The sequence below is a fragment of the Anomaloglossus baeobatrachus genome, chromosome 3, assembly GCF_048569485.1.
Source record: "Anomaloglossus baeobatrachus isolate aAnoBae1 chromosome 3, aAnoBae1.hap1, whole genome shotgun sequence".
Taxonomy (NCBI): domain Eukaryota; kingdom Metazoa; phylum Chordata; class Amphibia; order Anura; family Aromobatidae; genus Anomaloglossus; species Anomaloglossus baeobatrachus.
Window position 1 is genome coordinate 342,005,802 of NC_134355.1, and position 12,769 is coordinate 342,018,570.

At 42.7% G+C, this 12,769-nt stretch overlaps 1 protein-coding gene across 2 annotated transcripts in view; it reads left to right on the top strand.

Annotated features, from left to right (window-relative positions):
• The window catches only part of ASCC3 (activating signal cointegrator 1 complex subunit 3), an 812,216-nt gene that overhangs the window by 112,725 nt on the left and 686,722 nt on the right, over positions 1-12,769 (top strand). For both annotated transcript variants that reach the window (XM_075340095.1, XM_075340096.1), the window contains exons 6-8: positions 7,272-7,479; positions 8,668-8,806; positions 8,895-9,020. In XM_075340095.1, coding sequence (XP_075196210.1) covers positions 7,272-7,479; positions 8,668-8,806; positions 8,895-9,020 — 473 coding nt within the window. The remainder of the gene's footprint in view (positions 1-7,271; positions 7,480-8,667; positions 8,807-8,894; positions 9,021-12,769) is intronic.

Below are 12,769 nucleotides of genomic sequence, written 5' to 3' on the forward strand. Positions count from 1 at the left end.
ACTATTCTCTAGTGCCTGATCTGCACAGAGCTCTGACCTCAACCCCGTCAAACACCTTTAAGATGAACTAAAAGATAGGGAGTCCGTTCCTCTCGTCTTGTCAGTGTCTGACCTCACAAGTATTGGTTTGGATGAAATTCAGACACTATCTTGTGGAAATCATTCCTTGAACAGGGGAAGCTGTTATAGCTTCTAAAAGGGGACCAACTCCTTATTAATGCCAGTGTTTAAAATGAGAAAAGCTTCTGTAGGTGCAGTGTGTAGGTGTCCCAGTAGTTTTGTCCATATAGTGTGTATGGATAGACAGGAAGGAATTGCTCTGAAAGAAACTTTATAAGAATACATTCAACAAAGGTTGATCTTACAGACCGTACAATGTCAAAAATATTTCTGCTACATGGATTTCAGCCTTTGTATTTGGTAAAGAAGAATTTCTAGAGGCTACCTAAAGTTAACTTAGTTTTAGTGTGGCCAGATGATCAATCAGATGTGCTTTGTATGCCTTTCTGCAACCGCTGCATTGTAATGGATGAAGGCTGCTTTGCATTTGGATTACAGTTAAGGAAACCTGTTTCCTTCTGCCAACTCGTGTCAACAATCAATCTGAAGCTATCAGGGCTACAGTATATCATGTCCTCTTGATTTCCCATTAGGATGCCTTTCTACCTATTGCCGTCAGTTATCCTTTGTCTTAATAAAGCTGTCGTCTTTCAGTTTTACCCTTCAGGCAGAGATTCACTACCTCCTTTGCACTAATTTGATCGTACATTCTCTTCTTCCTTCTGCCATTCTTCTGACTCACCTTTCCTCATCCTTTCAATCTATCTTATTTTATTTTGTTCTTGGCCTCTCTAGTTCTTGTCATGTTTCTTTCACATCTCTAGCCCTTTATTCACATTGCTAAAGAGAGGTGAATTGTTTGTATTGCCTCTAAATGTATTTCCAAGGCTAGCCCTGTACAGTCTGTAATTATCAATAAGAATTTCTACAATTTACCGTAATTGATGCCAGAGCTGGAGAAGGTTATGCCACGCTGACCTGCAAATGGGAACAACACTTTTATCTCTTGCGCTCATATTTGTTCTCCTTTGACTCTACTCCTTGACTTCTGCTTGTCCGTGAACTATATTATGTCTCTCCTTATTCTGCTGCTCCTGGTTTTCTTCTTAGTAAAAAGCTGTTGTATGAGGCTGCGCTTGTGTCCTTTATCCCCATTTCTGTACACCACCCTCTAATGTTGCACCTTCTCGCTACCTCTTAAGTCTCATTGCTCTCCAACCTAGCAAAGCTTATTTTCACTGATCTAATTGTGTATTTCTTTTCTCCACGCATTCATGAGTGAGTGTATTACCCGTTGTTATTTTCATCTTCTGCTATATGCTTCATTTATTGCTTTCTCTTTTTCTCGGCAGGAATACATGACGAATGGCGGTCTATGCACATATGACTAATTAATAATGGTTTGGTAGAAATTTTGAAATTTACATTTTTAATACATTTCCAAAATGAAAACTAGATGGTTTGATGACATTTTTAAGAAAAAGTGTCCAAAAAATATTTAAGAATATGTATTTGCATATGTGCACAGGTGCGTTCTCCTCACAGTCTCCTATTTACAGCGGCTGCTAGCTTCACTAAGGAATGCACAGTAGCAGGCGGCTACTGCAGGAGTGGAGCGTGTTCTCACACAGTGTCAGTGTGTGCTTGAAATCCTCTCTGTCATGATCCAGGTCGGTATCTGCTTTGGCAGTGTTACAGCCCTGGCCTTATCATGTCAAGAGTTAACTTCCCTCTGCCTCATTCCTGTTCCCGGGACGCTATATCTGGCCACTCCTCCCTTTGTACCTTGCCAGTTATATTCTGCCTTTGGTGTATATAGCTGGCTCTGGTGAGTTCCTGATCTGTCCTACCGCATTCCTCTGATCCCCTACCTGTGTCTTTTTACCTCCTCCCAGCTCTTACCTGCTATCTTATCTCCTTGTCTTGTGTACATTGACTTCCCGGTTTGACTTAGGGGTACTTCACACACAGCGAGATCGCTACTGAGATCGCTGCTGAGTCACGTTTTTTGTGACCTCTTTAGCGATCTCCCTGTGTGTGACACTGAGCAGCGATCTGGCCCCTGCTGTGAGATCGCTGCTCGTTACACACAGCCCTGGTTCGTTTTTTTATTGTTGCTCTCCCGCTGATAAGCACACATCGCTGTGTGTGACAGCGAGAGAGCAACAATCCTGAATGTGCAGGGAGCAGGAGTCGGCATCTGACAGCCTGCGGTAAGCTGTAACCAAGGTAAACATCGGGTAACCAAGGTGGTTACCCGATATTTACCTTTGTTACCAGCCTCTGCAGCTCTCACGCTGCCAGTGCCGGCTCCTGCTCCCTGCACACGCTAAGTTAAGCGGTGTGAGCTGGTAACTAAGGTAAACATCGGGTAACCATACCTGATGTTTACCTTAGTTACCAGTGTCCGCAGCTTCCAGACGCCGGCTCCGTGCAAGCGCAGCGTCGCTTGCACGTCGCTGCTGGCTGGGGGCTGGTCACTGGTCGCTGGTGAGATCTGCCTGTTTGACAGCTCACCAGCGACCATGTAGCGATGCAGCAGCGATCCTGACCAGGTCAGATTGCTGGTCGGATCGCTGCTGCATCGCTAAAGTGTGAAGGTACCCTTAAGGTGGTGTCACACATAGCCAGCGATCTGACCTTATCAGGATCGCTGCTGCGTCGTTACATGGTCGCTGGTGAGCTGTCAAACAGGCAGATCTGACCAGTGACCAGCCCCCAGCCAGCAGCGACGCGTGGAAGCGTAACTAAGGTAAATATCGGGTAACCAAGGAAAGCACTTCTCTTGGTTACCCGAAATTTACCTTAGTAACTAGCGTTCACCGCTCTCACGCTGCCAGTGCCGGCTCCTTGTTCCCTGCACTCCTAGCCAGAGTACATATCGGGTTAATTACCCGATGTGTACTCCAGCTACGTGTGCAGGGAACAGGGAGCCGGCACTGGCAGCGTGAGAGCACACCGCTTAGCGCTGGCTCTCTGCACTCCTAGCCAGAGTACACATCGGGTTAATTACTCGATGTGTACTCCAGCTACGTGTGCAAGGAGAAGGGAGCCGGCACTGGCAGCGTGAGAGCGGCGGACGCTAGTAACTAAGGTAAATATCGGGGCTTCTTGGTTATCTGATGTTTACCGTTGTTACAGCTTACCGCAGGCTGCCAGACGCCGGCTCCCTGCTCGCTTCAGTTTGTCGCTCTCTCGCTGTCACACACAGCGATGTGTGCTTCACAGCGGGAGAGCATCGTCCAAAAAATGAAGCAGGACATTCAGCAACGAGCGGCGACCTCACAGCAGGGGCCGGGTCGTTGCTTGATGTCACACACAGCGACGGGACTTCGCTGCTGCGTCACAGAAAATGGTGACTTAGCAGCGACGTCGTTGTCGTCGCTATGTGTGACACCACCTTTACGTTTTGGCCCGACCTGACTCTGTATCTCCCCTCTGACACCTCCGTTGCTGACAGGCTCTTGATCCCGTTACTTGTTTCTGACTACATGTTTGATTGCTCCTCTGTACCTTGTTTGACCTGTAGTTAGCATCCAGGCTTTTCTGACTATTCTATTGCCACTTTGTGGTAACTTTACTGTACTACTCCTGGACAGGTTTATTCTGCTCTTTCTCCACTCTGCTGCCATCTAGTGGAGTTTGTATTGCAATACCTCAGAACACCCAGTAGTACACTCTCCCTTTTTTTAGCATGACCTGCCTGCTAATGTGTCATCCTGTGCGCAGAAAGTGTCCGCAGCAGACAGGAGAGATGGGGGTGGGATACTCACATGGACACAATGACACTTTGCAGTATCAATGTGTCCAAAGCGATTGATGTCAATTAACCGGGGGGAAGGGTTGAAGGATTGTAATGGAAGGGGCGGGACAGTGGCCTGAGCCCTTGGCCATGACAAATGTGCACTGAATCAACTATATCTAATAAAACCTTTTTTATGTAAAAGTAAAACACAATAAATAAAATCTACGCTACAAGTAGGATATTTATAGTTAGGGCCAGAAATATTTGGACAGTGACACAATTTTCGCGAGTTGGGCTCTGCATGCCACCACATTGGATTTGAAATGAAATCTCTACAACAGAATTCAAGTGCAGATTGTAACGTTTAATTTGAAGGTTTGAACAAAAATATCTGATAGAAATTGTAGGAATTGTACACATTTCTTTACAAACACTCCACATTTTAGGAGGTCAAAAGTAATTGGACAAATAAACCAAACCCAAACAAAATATTTTTATTTTCAATATTTTGTTGCGAATCCTTTGGAGGCAATCACTGCCTTAAGTTTGGAACCCATGGACATCACCAAACGCTGGGTTTCCTCCTTCTTAATGCTTTGCCAGGCCTTTACAGCCACAGCCTTCAGGTCTTGCTTGTTTGTGGGTCTTTCCGTCTTAAGTCTGGATTTGAGCAAGTGAAATGCATGCTCAATTGGGTTAAGATCTGGAGATTGACTTGGCCATTGCAGAATGTTCCACTTTTTTGCACTCATGAACTCCTGGGTAGCTTTGGCTGTATGCTTGGGGTCATTGTCCATCTGTACTATGAAGCGCCGTCCGATCAACTTTGTGGCATTTGACTGAATCTGGGCTGAAAGTATATCCCTGTACACTTCAGAATTCATCCGGCTACTCTTGTTTGCTGTTATGTCATCAATAAACACAAGTGACCCAGTGCCATTGAAAGCCATGCATGCCCATGCCATCACGTTGCCTCCACCATGTTTTACAGAGGATGTGGTGTGCCTTGGATCATGTGCCGTTCCCTTTCTTCTCCAAACTTTTTTCTTTCCATCATTCTGGTACAGGTTGATCTTTGTCTCATCTGTCCATAGAATACTTTTCCAGAACTGAGCTGGCTTCATGAGGTGTTTTTCAGCAAATTTAACTCTAGCCTGTCTATTTTTGGAATTGATGAATGGTTTGCATCTAGATGTGAACCCTTTGTATTTACTTTCATGGAGTCTTCTCTTTACTGTTGACTTAGAGACAGATACACCTACTTCACTGAGAGTGTTCTGGACTTCAGTTGATGTTGTGAACGGGTTCTTCTTCACCAAAGAAAGTATGCGGCGATCATCCACCACTGTTGTCATCCGTGGACGCCCAGGCCTTTTTGAGTTCCCAAGCTCACCAGTCAATTCCTTTTTTCTCAGAATGTACCCGACTGTTGATTTTGCTACTCCAAGCATGTCTGCTATCTCTCTGATGGATTTTTTCTTTTTTTTCAGCCTCAGGATGTTCTGCTTCACCTCAATTGAGAGTTCCTTAGAACGCATGTTGTCTGGTAACAGCAACAGCTTCCAAATGCAAAACCACACACCTGTAATCAACCCCAGACCTTTTAACTACTTCATTGATTACAGGTTAACAAGGGAGACTCCTTCAGAGTTAATTGCAGCCCTTAGAGTCCCTTGTCCAATTACTTTTGGTCCCTTGAAAAAGAGGAGGCTATGCATTACAGAGCTATGATTCCTAAACCCTTTCTCCGATTCGGATGTGAAAACTCTCATATTGTAGCTGGGAGTGTGCACTTTCAGCCCATATTATATATATAATTGTATTTCTGAACATGTTTTTGTAAACAGCTAAAATAACAAAACTTGTGTCACTGTCCAAATATTTCTGGCCCTGACTGTATAAGGGCTAGGTCCCCTATATGAATGTTTAAATGGTGTAAATTGAGTTTTTGGGGTGACATAGGCCCTGTAAAGGTTCGCTCATACATGCATATTAAAAGTTGGACAGATTCTCATGCAAAAAAGTTGGGTGGGTAAAATCCATTTGGTATTCCATATGTCATGCTAAGGCTAGGTTCACTTTTCTGTTGTTTTAAATCAGTCAGCAACGGATCAGTCGTTTTTTTTAGATGTCAACTGACGCAACAGATGTGTTTTTCACAGGATTCCTTTCACAGGAATCCTGTGAAAAAACTGATCCGTCGCATCCGTTACATCTGCTGTGCTGTGTTTTTTTGACCTATCAGTCATGATCCGTTTGTGTTTGGGACAGCCCAGTGTGTGTGCCAAACATGCTGGGCATGCTCAGTAGAGCATGACGGAATCCAGCGCTGGATTCCGTCGTAAGACGGATTACGACCGAATCCAGCACCATAGACATACATTACAAGCGTGACGGATGGCGACGGATTCCTGCACGGTGCGTTAATTTTGACGACCCGAAAAATGTTACATTCTGCGTTTCTCCCGCCCGGCGGTGGTCAGTCCAAAAACGACTGACCGCGAAGCAGCGGATGCAACGCAAGGTCATCAGTCGCAATCCGCCACTAATTCAAGTCTATGGGACACAACGGAATCCGCTAAATGGATTTCGTTGTTTACCATAGCCGCGGATTGTGACTGATACATTTTAACGGAAATGTGAACCTAGCCTAAAGATGACCTCCCCTTGAGAAAGCATCTTAGCGAAACACGCGTCAGTTTGTGTGGAGTATATTCAGATGGGTGAGTAGTGCATTATGCACTCTATTCTCAGGCAGATAAGTATTATGGAACTTATTCCATTTCTATTATAATTATGCACTGTTCATTTTCCTGATACCTTAGTCACATATGCATTGTTATTAGTGATGCATCCCAGTGTGAGTACGTCACTCTATTATTTGAAGCTGGGTTAACATCAGTGACCAGGTTAATATGAGCTACTGTATATATTTGTGCTGCCTTTTTTCCCTCTTTGAATTTTCTCCACCTGGGGTCTATATTGCCTCTTTATATTGCTGACCTCTTTTTTTGTACATTATATGTAATGTTTTTTAATTTATTGATAATAAACATAGTAATTTTTTTTATCTTACTATTCTTCTGGTGGTTGTCTGCCATATATGTTGTTGAGTTGTCGCTCCTCGGAGCATTCCAGCAGATGTGATTTTTTTTTTTTGTAGGCACCTACCTCAACCTAGATGGCTCCTGACCTTTTCTAATCCATGATGGCTCATGAATCTTGTATTGATTACCTAAAAAATACAGTATCAAATTGTTTATATTTGCTTGTTTTTGTTTTTTGGAAGATTTTTCAGAAACCAGACTACCTAAAATTTACAGTGTCGTTTTGTTTATTTTTATTTAGTTTTTTTTTGGTTTTTAAAAGCTTGTTCAGAAACCAAATTACTGAAAAATTACAGTTTAGTCTGTATTATTTTATATTATTGTACATAGTTTAATCTGTGTATATTTTTGTTTGTTAGACTACCGTAAAAAAAACGCTACTGACGGGGGAAAACCCAACTATGGCTGTCAGGTCACTGTTCAGTCCGAACAGGAAAAGCAGCTCATGAAGCAATATCGTCGAGAAGAAAAACGCCATGCCAGGCGAGAAAAACGAGTAGGCGAGGAAGGAGAGATTTCTGGTGAAGGACTAATAGGCTTTGATCCGAAGGAACTGCGGATGCAAAGGTAATAAATGCCAAAAGCTGAAAAATGTTTCAGCTGTAATTGGTACTTTAATGTATCCTAATCATTTATTTTCTTTAAGTTCAGCTTTTGGAGATTATTCGATTTCAACTTCAGGTCACGTCTTAGCACAAGTATAGAATATTTTTTTTTTCTCTATGAAAACCTAATTTTCTAGGATAAGGAAGCAGTGATCTGCTTAATTAGAATCTGCTTGGTCGCTTTCACGCGGTTTAGAAATGCAGATTAAGGAGGTAAGCTATCTTCCTTAGGTGCTCTGTACACACCACTAGTTTAAGATTTATGAAGTCTGTACTAAATGCATTGAAACTATCTGTTTTTCCTCTGGAGATTAATGGTTGCTATTTTCTATGTTGTCATCTTGAAATATAGGGAAAAAAGGGAAAGCAAATAAGGCGTTGCATTGCTGCAGTGTAGGGAAAAAAAAAACAACCTAGCCTTGTTGGCTTTTTAAATATTGAGCCCATAAAACGTGTGATCTCTACATTGTTATGTGGCACAGAGTGGGGACAACAGCACTGTAAATAAGAACGTCTCCTGCGGTTATTGAGTTGCCGATGCCTACAAATTATGCCTATAATTTGCAGCAATTGGTATTGGGAGAGCGTCTTCAGACGCGCGTGCTGACCTCTTTGTCTTAAAGCAGGTGAATTGCTAAATTGACTGTGACACTGACACCAGACTGCTGCATAAACTTCCACCTCTTCCCCGCGCTTGATCTTGTTAGGGTCACTCCAGAGACTTCGTTCTAGGGAGCACTATGCAAAAATCTACTTCTGCCTTAATATCATTCACCAGCTTTATGTCTCCTTGTGAATCTCTGAATATCCTGGAGTTTGTCAAGCAGCTAAAAATGGCCACATAATAGTCATGCATCTTGTTGGTCTTTTCTGCCTTTTTCAGATGTATTCTCCTTTGAGCAAAATTGTATCTTGGTGCAAAAAAAATCCACTTATTACAAGGCCATAGTAACATACATGGTTTGCAGGTGCTGAAAAATGTTCCTTTTTTTCTAAAGGCTTGTTATTTTCTAGTGTTTCCATGTAGTTTTATTCTTTTATATATGTATCGATTCCTTTTTTTATGTATTCGTTCTTTCATTGTTCGAGACCAAGCAATATTTAGTCTTGATCACAATTTCTTTATTACTGGTCTTTTTTTTTATTACAGGGAACATGCCCTCTCCAATGCCCGAATTGTGCCCATTTTGGGTAGAGAAAGGGACTATGGTGAAAGATTTGTGTTTCCACATGTTTATGACTCATATGCCGAAGCCATGAAGACCTCTGCGTTTGTTGGTGGAGCAAAGGTATGTTTCTAGCTCCTGTATCATTTTTTTTCTGACTCCAAGCATTAAATATCTCGTTGACTAATAGAATAAATTTACTATCTTTTAGCTGCTTCTGCCGGAAGGTATTCAAAGAGAAAACAACAAAATGTATGAAGAAGTTAAGATTCCAGTCACTGAACCAATGCCTATTGGTATGGAAGAGAAACCAGTCTTCATTAAAGACTTAGATGAGGTTTGTGCGGTTATTTCCATTATTGTTATCTGTAGATAAAATTTGCTTGTGATTGCAGTTAAAGGGGTTTCCCAATTTGAAAACATAATACCCCAAATTAGCACAACCAAGTTTTTTTAAAAAATAAGACACTGTCCTACATTTTTTTTTTGCCTCGAAAAAAGCGCTAGGGCTTATTTTTCGGGTAGGTCTTACTCTTGGGGAAACACAATTGAAGGTTAGTTTAACCCCTCCCAAAAAAGCAGATCCCCCTTCCTAGGAGAATCATGCTTACCAGACCCCGGGTGTCTGCATGGCTCCCAGGTCCTCCTTCGATCTTCAGCGGGCTCTCCCAGCAGGTATGCTGCACGCGGTCTTCCCCTGCTTCTGGCCGACATATTCAGATACATCAGATCACACATTCATACACACACATCAGGTCACCCACACAATCACAATCAGATTGCACACACACACTCAACCACATCCGGCGATACGGATTTTTTCTGGCCAGCAGAGGAACCTGGGACGCAGTGCAGTGGAGCGCAATGACCTGCGGTGGAGTGCATGGAGGACTCAGTGGTGGAACGTATTGATGTGTTCCACCGCAGGTACTCTATGCGTTCCACTGCACTGCATACTAGGATTCTCTGCCGGCCAGAAGAAATCTGTATTGCCTGATGGGGTGAGTGAGCGTGTGAATTGCATGTGTGATTGTGTGTCTGATCTGATGTGTATTCGATGTGATGTTTGTGTGTGTGTAATCTGATTTTGTCCGCAATCTGATGTGTGTGGGTATGCAGTCTGATGTGGGTGTTTGATGGGTGTGTGGTCTAATGTGTATGGGTGTGAGATTTGATGTGTGTGGGTGTGCATTCTACTGCAGGTACTCTTGTTCGGCGTCTGGTGAGTATGATTGTGGGGTCTTCTGTCTTCTTTCTTTTGGGGGTGTCTGCTTTCTATAATGAAGTGTCCTGCAGTATTCTTTAACTTTTTTTAGCTGCATGGACACTTCATTATTGATCCGCGACCAGGGCTTATTTTCGGGGTAGGGCTTATTGGAAAAAAAATAAATAAATAAAAAAACACGGTATTTCACAGCCCCCTTTCCAAAGTGCATTAAAGATGCACTATTCATAACCCCTTCTGTTTGATAGACAACTAAAAACAGACCCCCTGTTCCCATTTCTTTTTTTTTTTGGGGGTGGCCAGGGATGCCAATAGCCTAGATCCCAAATCATGTCTTATGGTCTGTTATCTAAGGCTCTGTTCAGCTCTTTTCTGCAATGCATCATTCATGGGTTTCACCTGAGTCCCCTCAAAGAATTGTGATTCAGCCCCCTAATGCTTTGGTGCCAGATACAGATGGACATCTTCAGAGCTCTGGAGTCTCTGCCTTGATAGACCTGTTTTAGCGGTACGAGGGAACCTGGTAGAATATATGTAAAAACTAAAATAAAGCACTGGCTATCTGTACAATGAAGAAAAAACAAAAAGCCAGCACCAAATGTGCACCACAGCACTAAACATTCCAAACTGTACTTATTATAAAAATTTTTTGAGATTTTTGGCAAAAAATTGCAATTTCTTGAGCTGCTTCGCCACGTCACGGCAAATCTCATTTGAAGCAGTCCTACACTAAAATATTTTTATAAAATGTGCCATACGGCCTCACATATGAATAGTAGAACTGCTCTTAGCAGCACTCACCTGGTCTATTTCAATCCCGTACCCATGACTGAGTCATGGCTGTGGGCGGGACAGGTCCAAGCAAATGCTGCATGAAGTAAATAGCCTGTGGACAAAGCCTGATGACTTAATGTGAACAGTCACCAACCGCCAAAATCCAGACAGATGGAATACATCCCAAATTGGGGTGCATAGCAAGGTGGAGGTCAACCACCGACCAATTCAATGAAGAAAAAACAAAAAGCCAGCACCAAATGTGCACCACAGCACTAAACATTCCAAACTGTACTTATTATAAAAAATTTTTGAGATTTTTGGCAAAAAATTGCAATTTCTTGAGCTGCTTCGCCACGTCACGGCAAATCTCATTTGAAGCAGTCCTACACTAAAATATTTTTATAAAATGTGCCATACGGCCTCACATATGAATAGTAGAACTGCTCTTAGCAGCACTCACCTGGTCTATTTCAATCCCGTACCCATGACTGAGTCATGGCTGTGGGCGGGACAGGTCCAAGCAAATGCTGCATGAAGTAAATAGCCTGTGGACAAAGCCTGATGACTTAATGTGAACAGTCACCAACCGCCAAAATCCAGACAGATGGAATACATCCCAAATTGGGGTGCATAGCAAGGTGGAGGTCAACCACCGACCAATTCAATGAAGAAAAAACAAAAAGCCAGCACCAAATGTGCACCACAGCACTAAACATTCCAAACTGTACTTATTATAAAAAATTTTTGAGATTTTTGGCAAAAAATTGCAATTTCTTGAGCTGCTTCGCCACGTCACCGCAAATCTCATTTGAAGCAGTCCTACACTAAAATATTTTTATAAAATGTGCCATACGGCCTCACATATGAATAGTAGAACTGCTCTTAGCAGCACTCACCTGGTCTATTTCAATCCCGTACCCATGACTGAGTCATGGCTGTGGGCGGGACAGGTCCAAGCAAATGCTGCATGAAGTAAATAGCCTGTGGACAAAGCCTGATGACTTAATGTGAACAGTCACCAACCGCCAAAATCCAGACAGATGGAATACATCCCAAATTGGGGTGCATAGCAAGGTGGAGGTCAACCACCGACCAATTCAATGAAGAAAAAACAAAAAGCCAGCACCAAATGTGCACCACAGCACTAAACATTCCAAACTGTACTTATTATAAAAATTTTTTGAGATTTTTGGCAAAAAATTGCAATTTCTTGAGCTGCTTCGCCACGTCACGGCAAATCTCATTTGAAGCAGTCCTACACTAAAATATTTTTATAAAATGTGCCATACGGCCTCACATATGAATAGTAGAACTGCTCTTAGCAGCACTCACCTGGTCTATTTCAATCCCGTACCCATGACTGAGTCATGGCTGTGGGCGGGACAGGTCCAAGCAAATGCTGCATGAAGTAAATAGCCTGTGGACAAAGCCTGATGACTTAATGTGAACAGTCACCAACCGCCAAAATCCAGACAGATGGAATACATCCCAAATTGGGGTGCATAGCAAGGTGGAGGTCAACCACCGACCAATTCAATGAAGAAAAAACAAAAAGCCAGCACCAAATGTGCACCACAGCACTAAACATTCCAAACTGTACTTATTATAAAAAAATTTTGAGATTTTTGGCAAAAAATTGCAATTTCTTGAGCTGCTTCGCCACGTCACGGCAAATCTCATTTGAAGCAGTCCTACACTAAAATATTTTTATAAAATGTGCCATACGGCCTCACATATGAATAGTAGAACTGCTCTTAGCAGCACTCACCTGGTCTATTTCAATCCCGTACCCATGACTGAGTCATGGCTGTGGGCGGGACAGGTCCAAGCAAATGCTGCATGAAGTAAATAGCCTGTGGACAAAGCCTGATGACTTAATGTGAACAGTCACCAACCGCCAAAATCCAGACAGATGGAATACATCCCAAATTGGGGTGCATAGCAAGGTGGAGGTCAACCACCGACCAATTCAATGAAGAAAAAACAAAAAGCCAGCACCAAATGTGCACCACAGCACTAAACATTCCAAACTGTACTTATTATAAAAAATTTTTGAGATTTTTGGCAAAAAAATTGCAATTTCT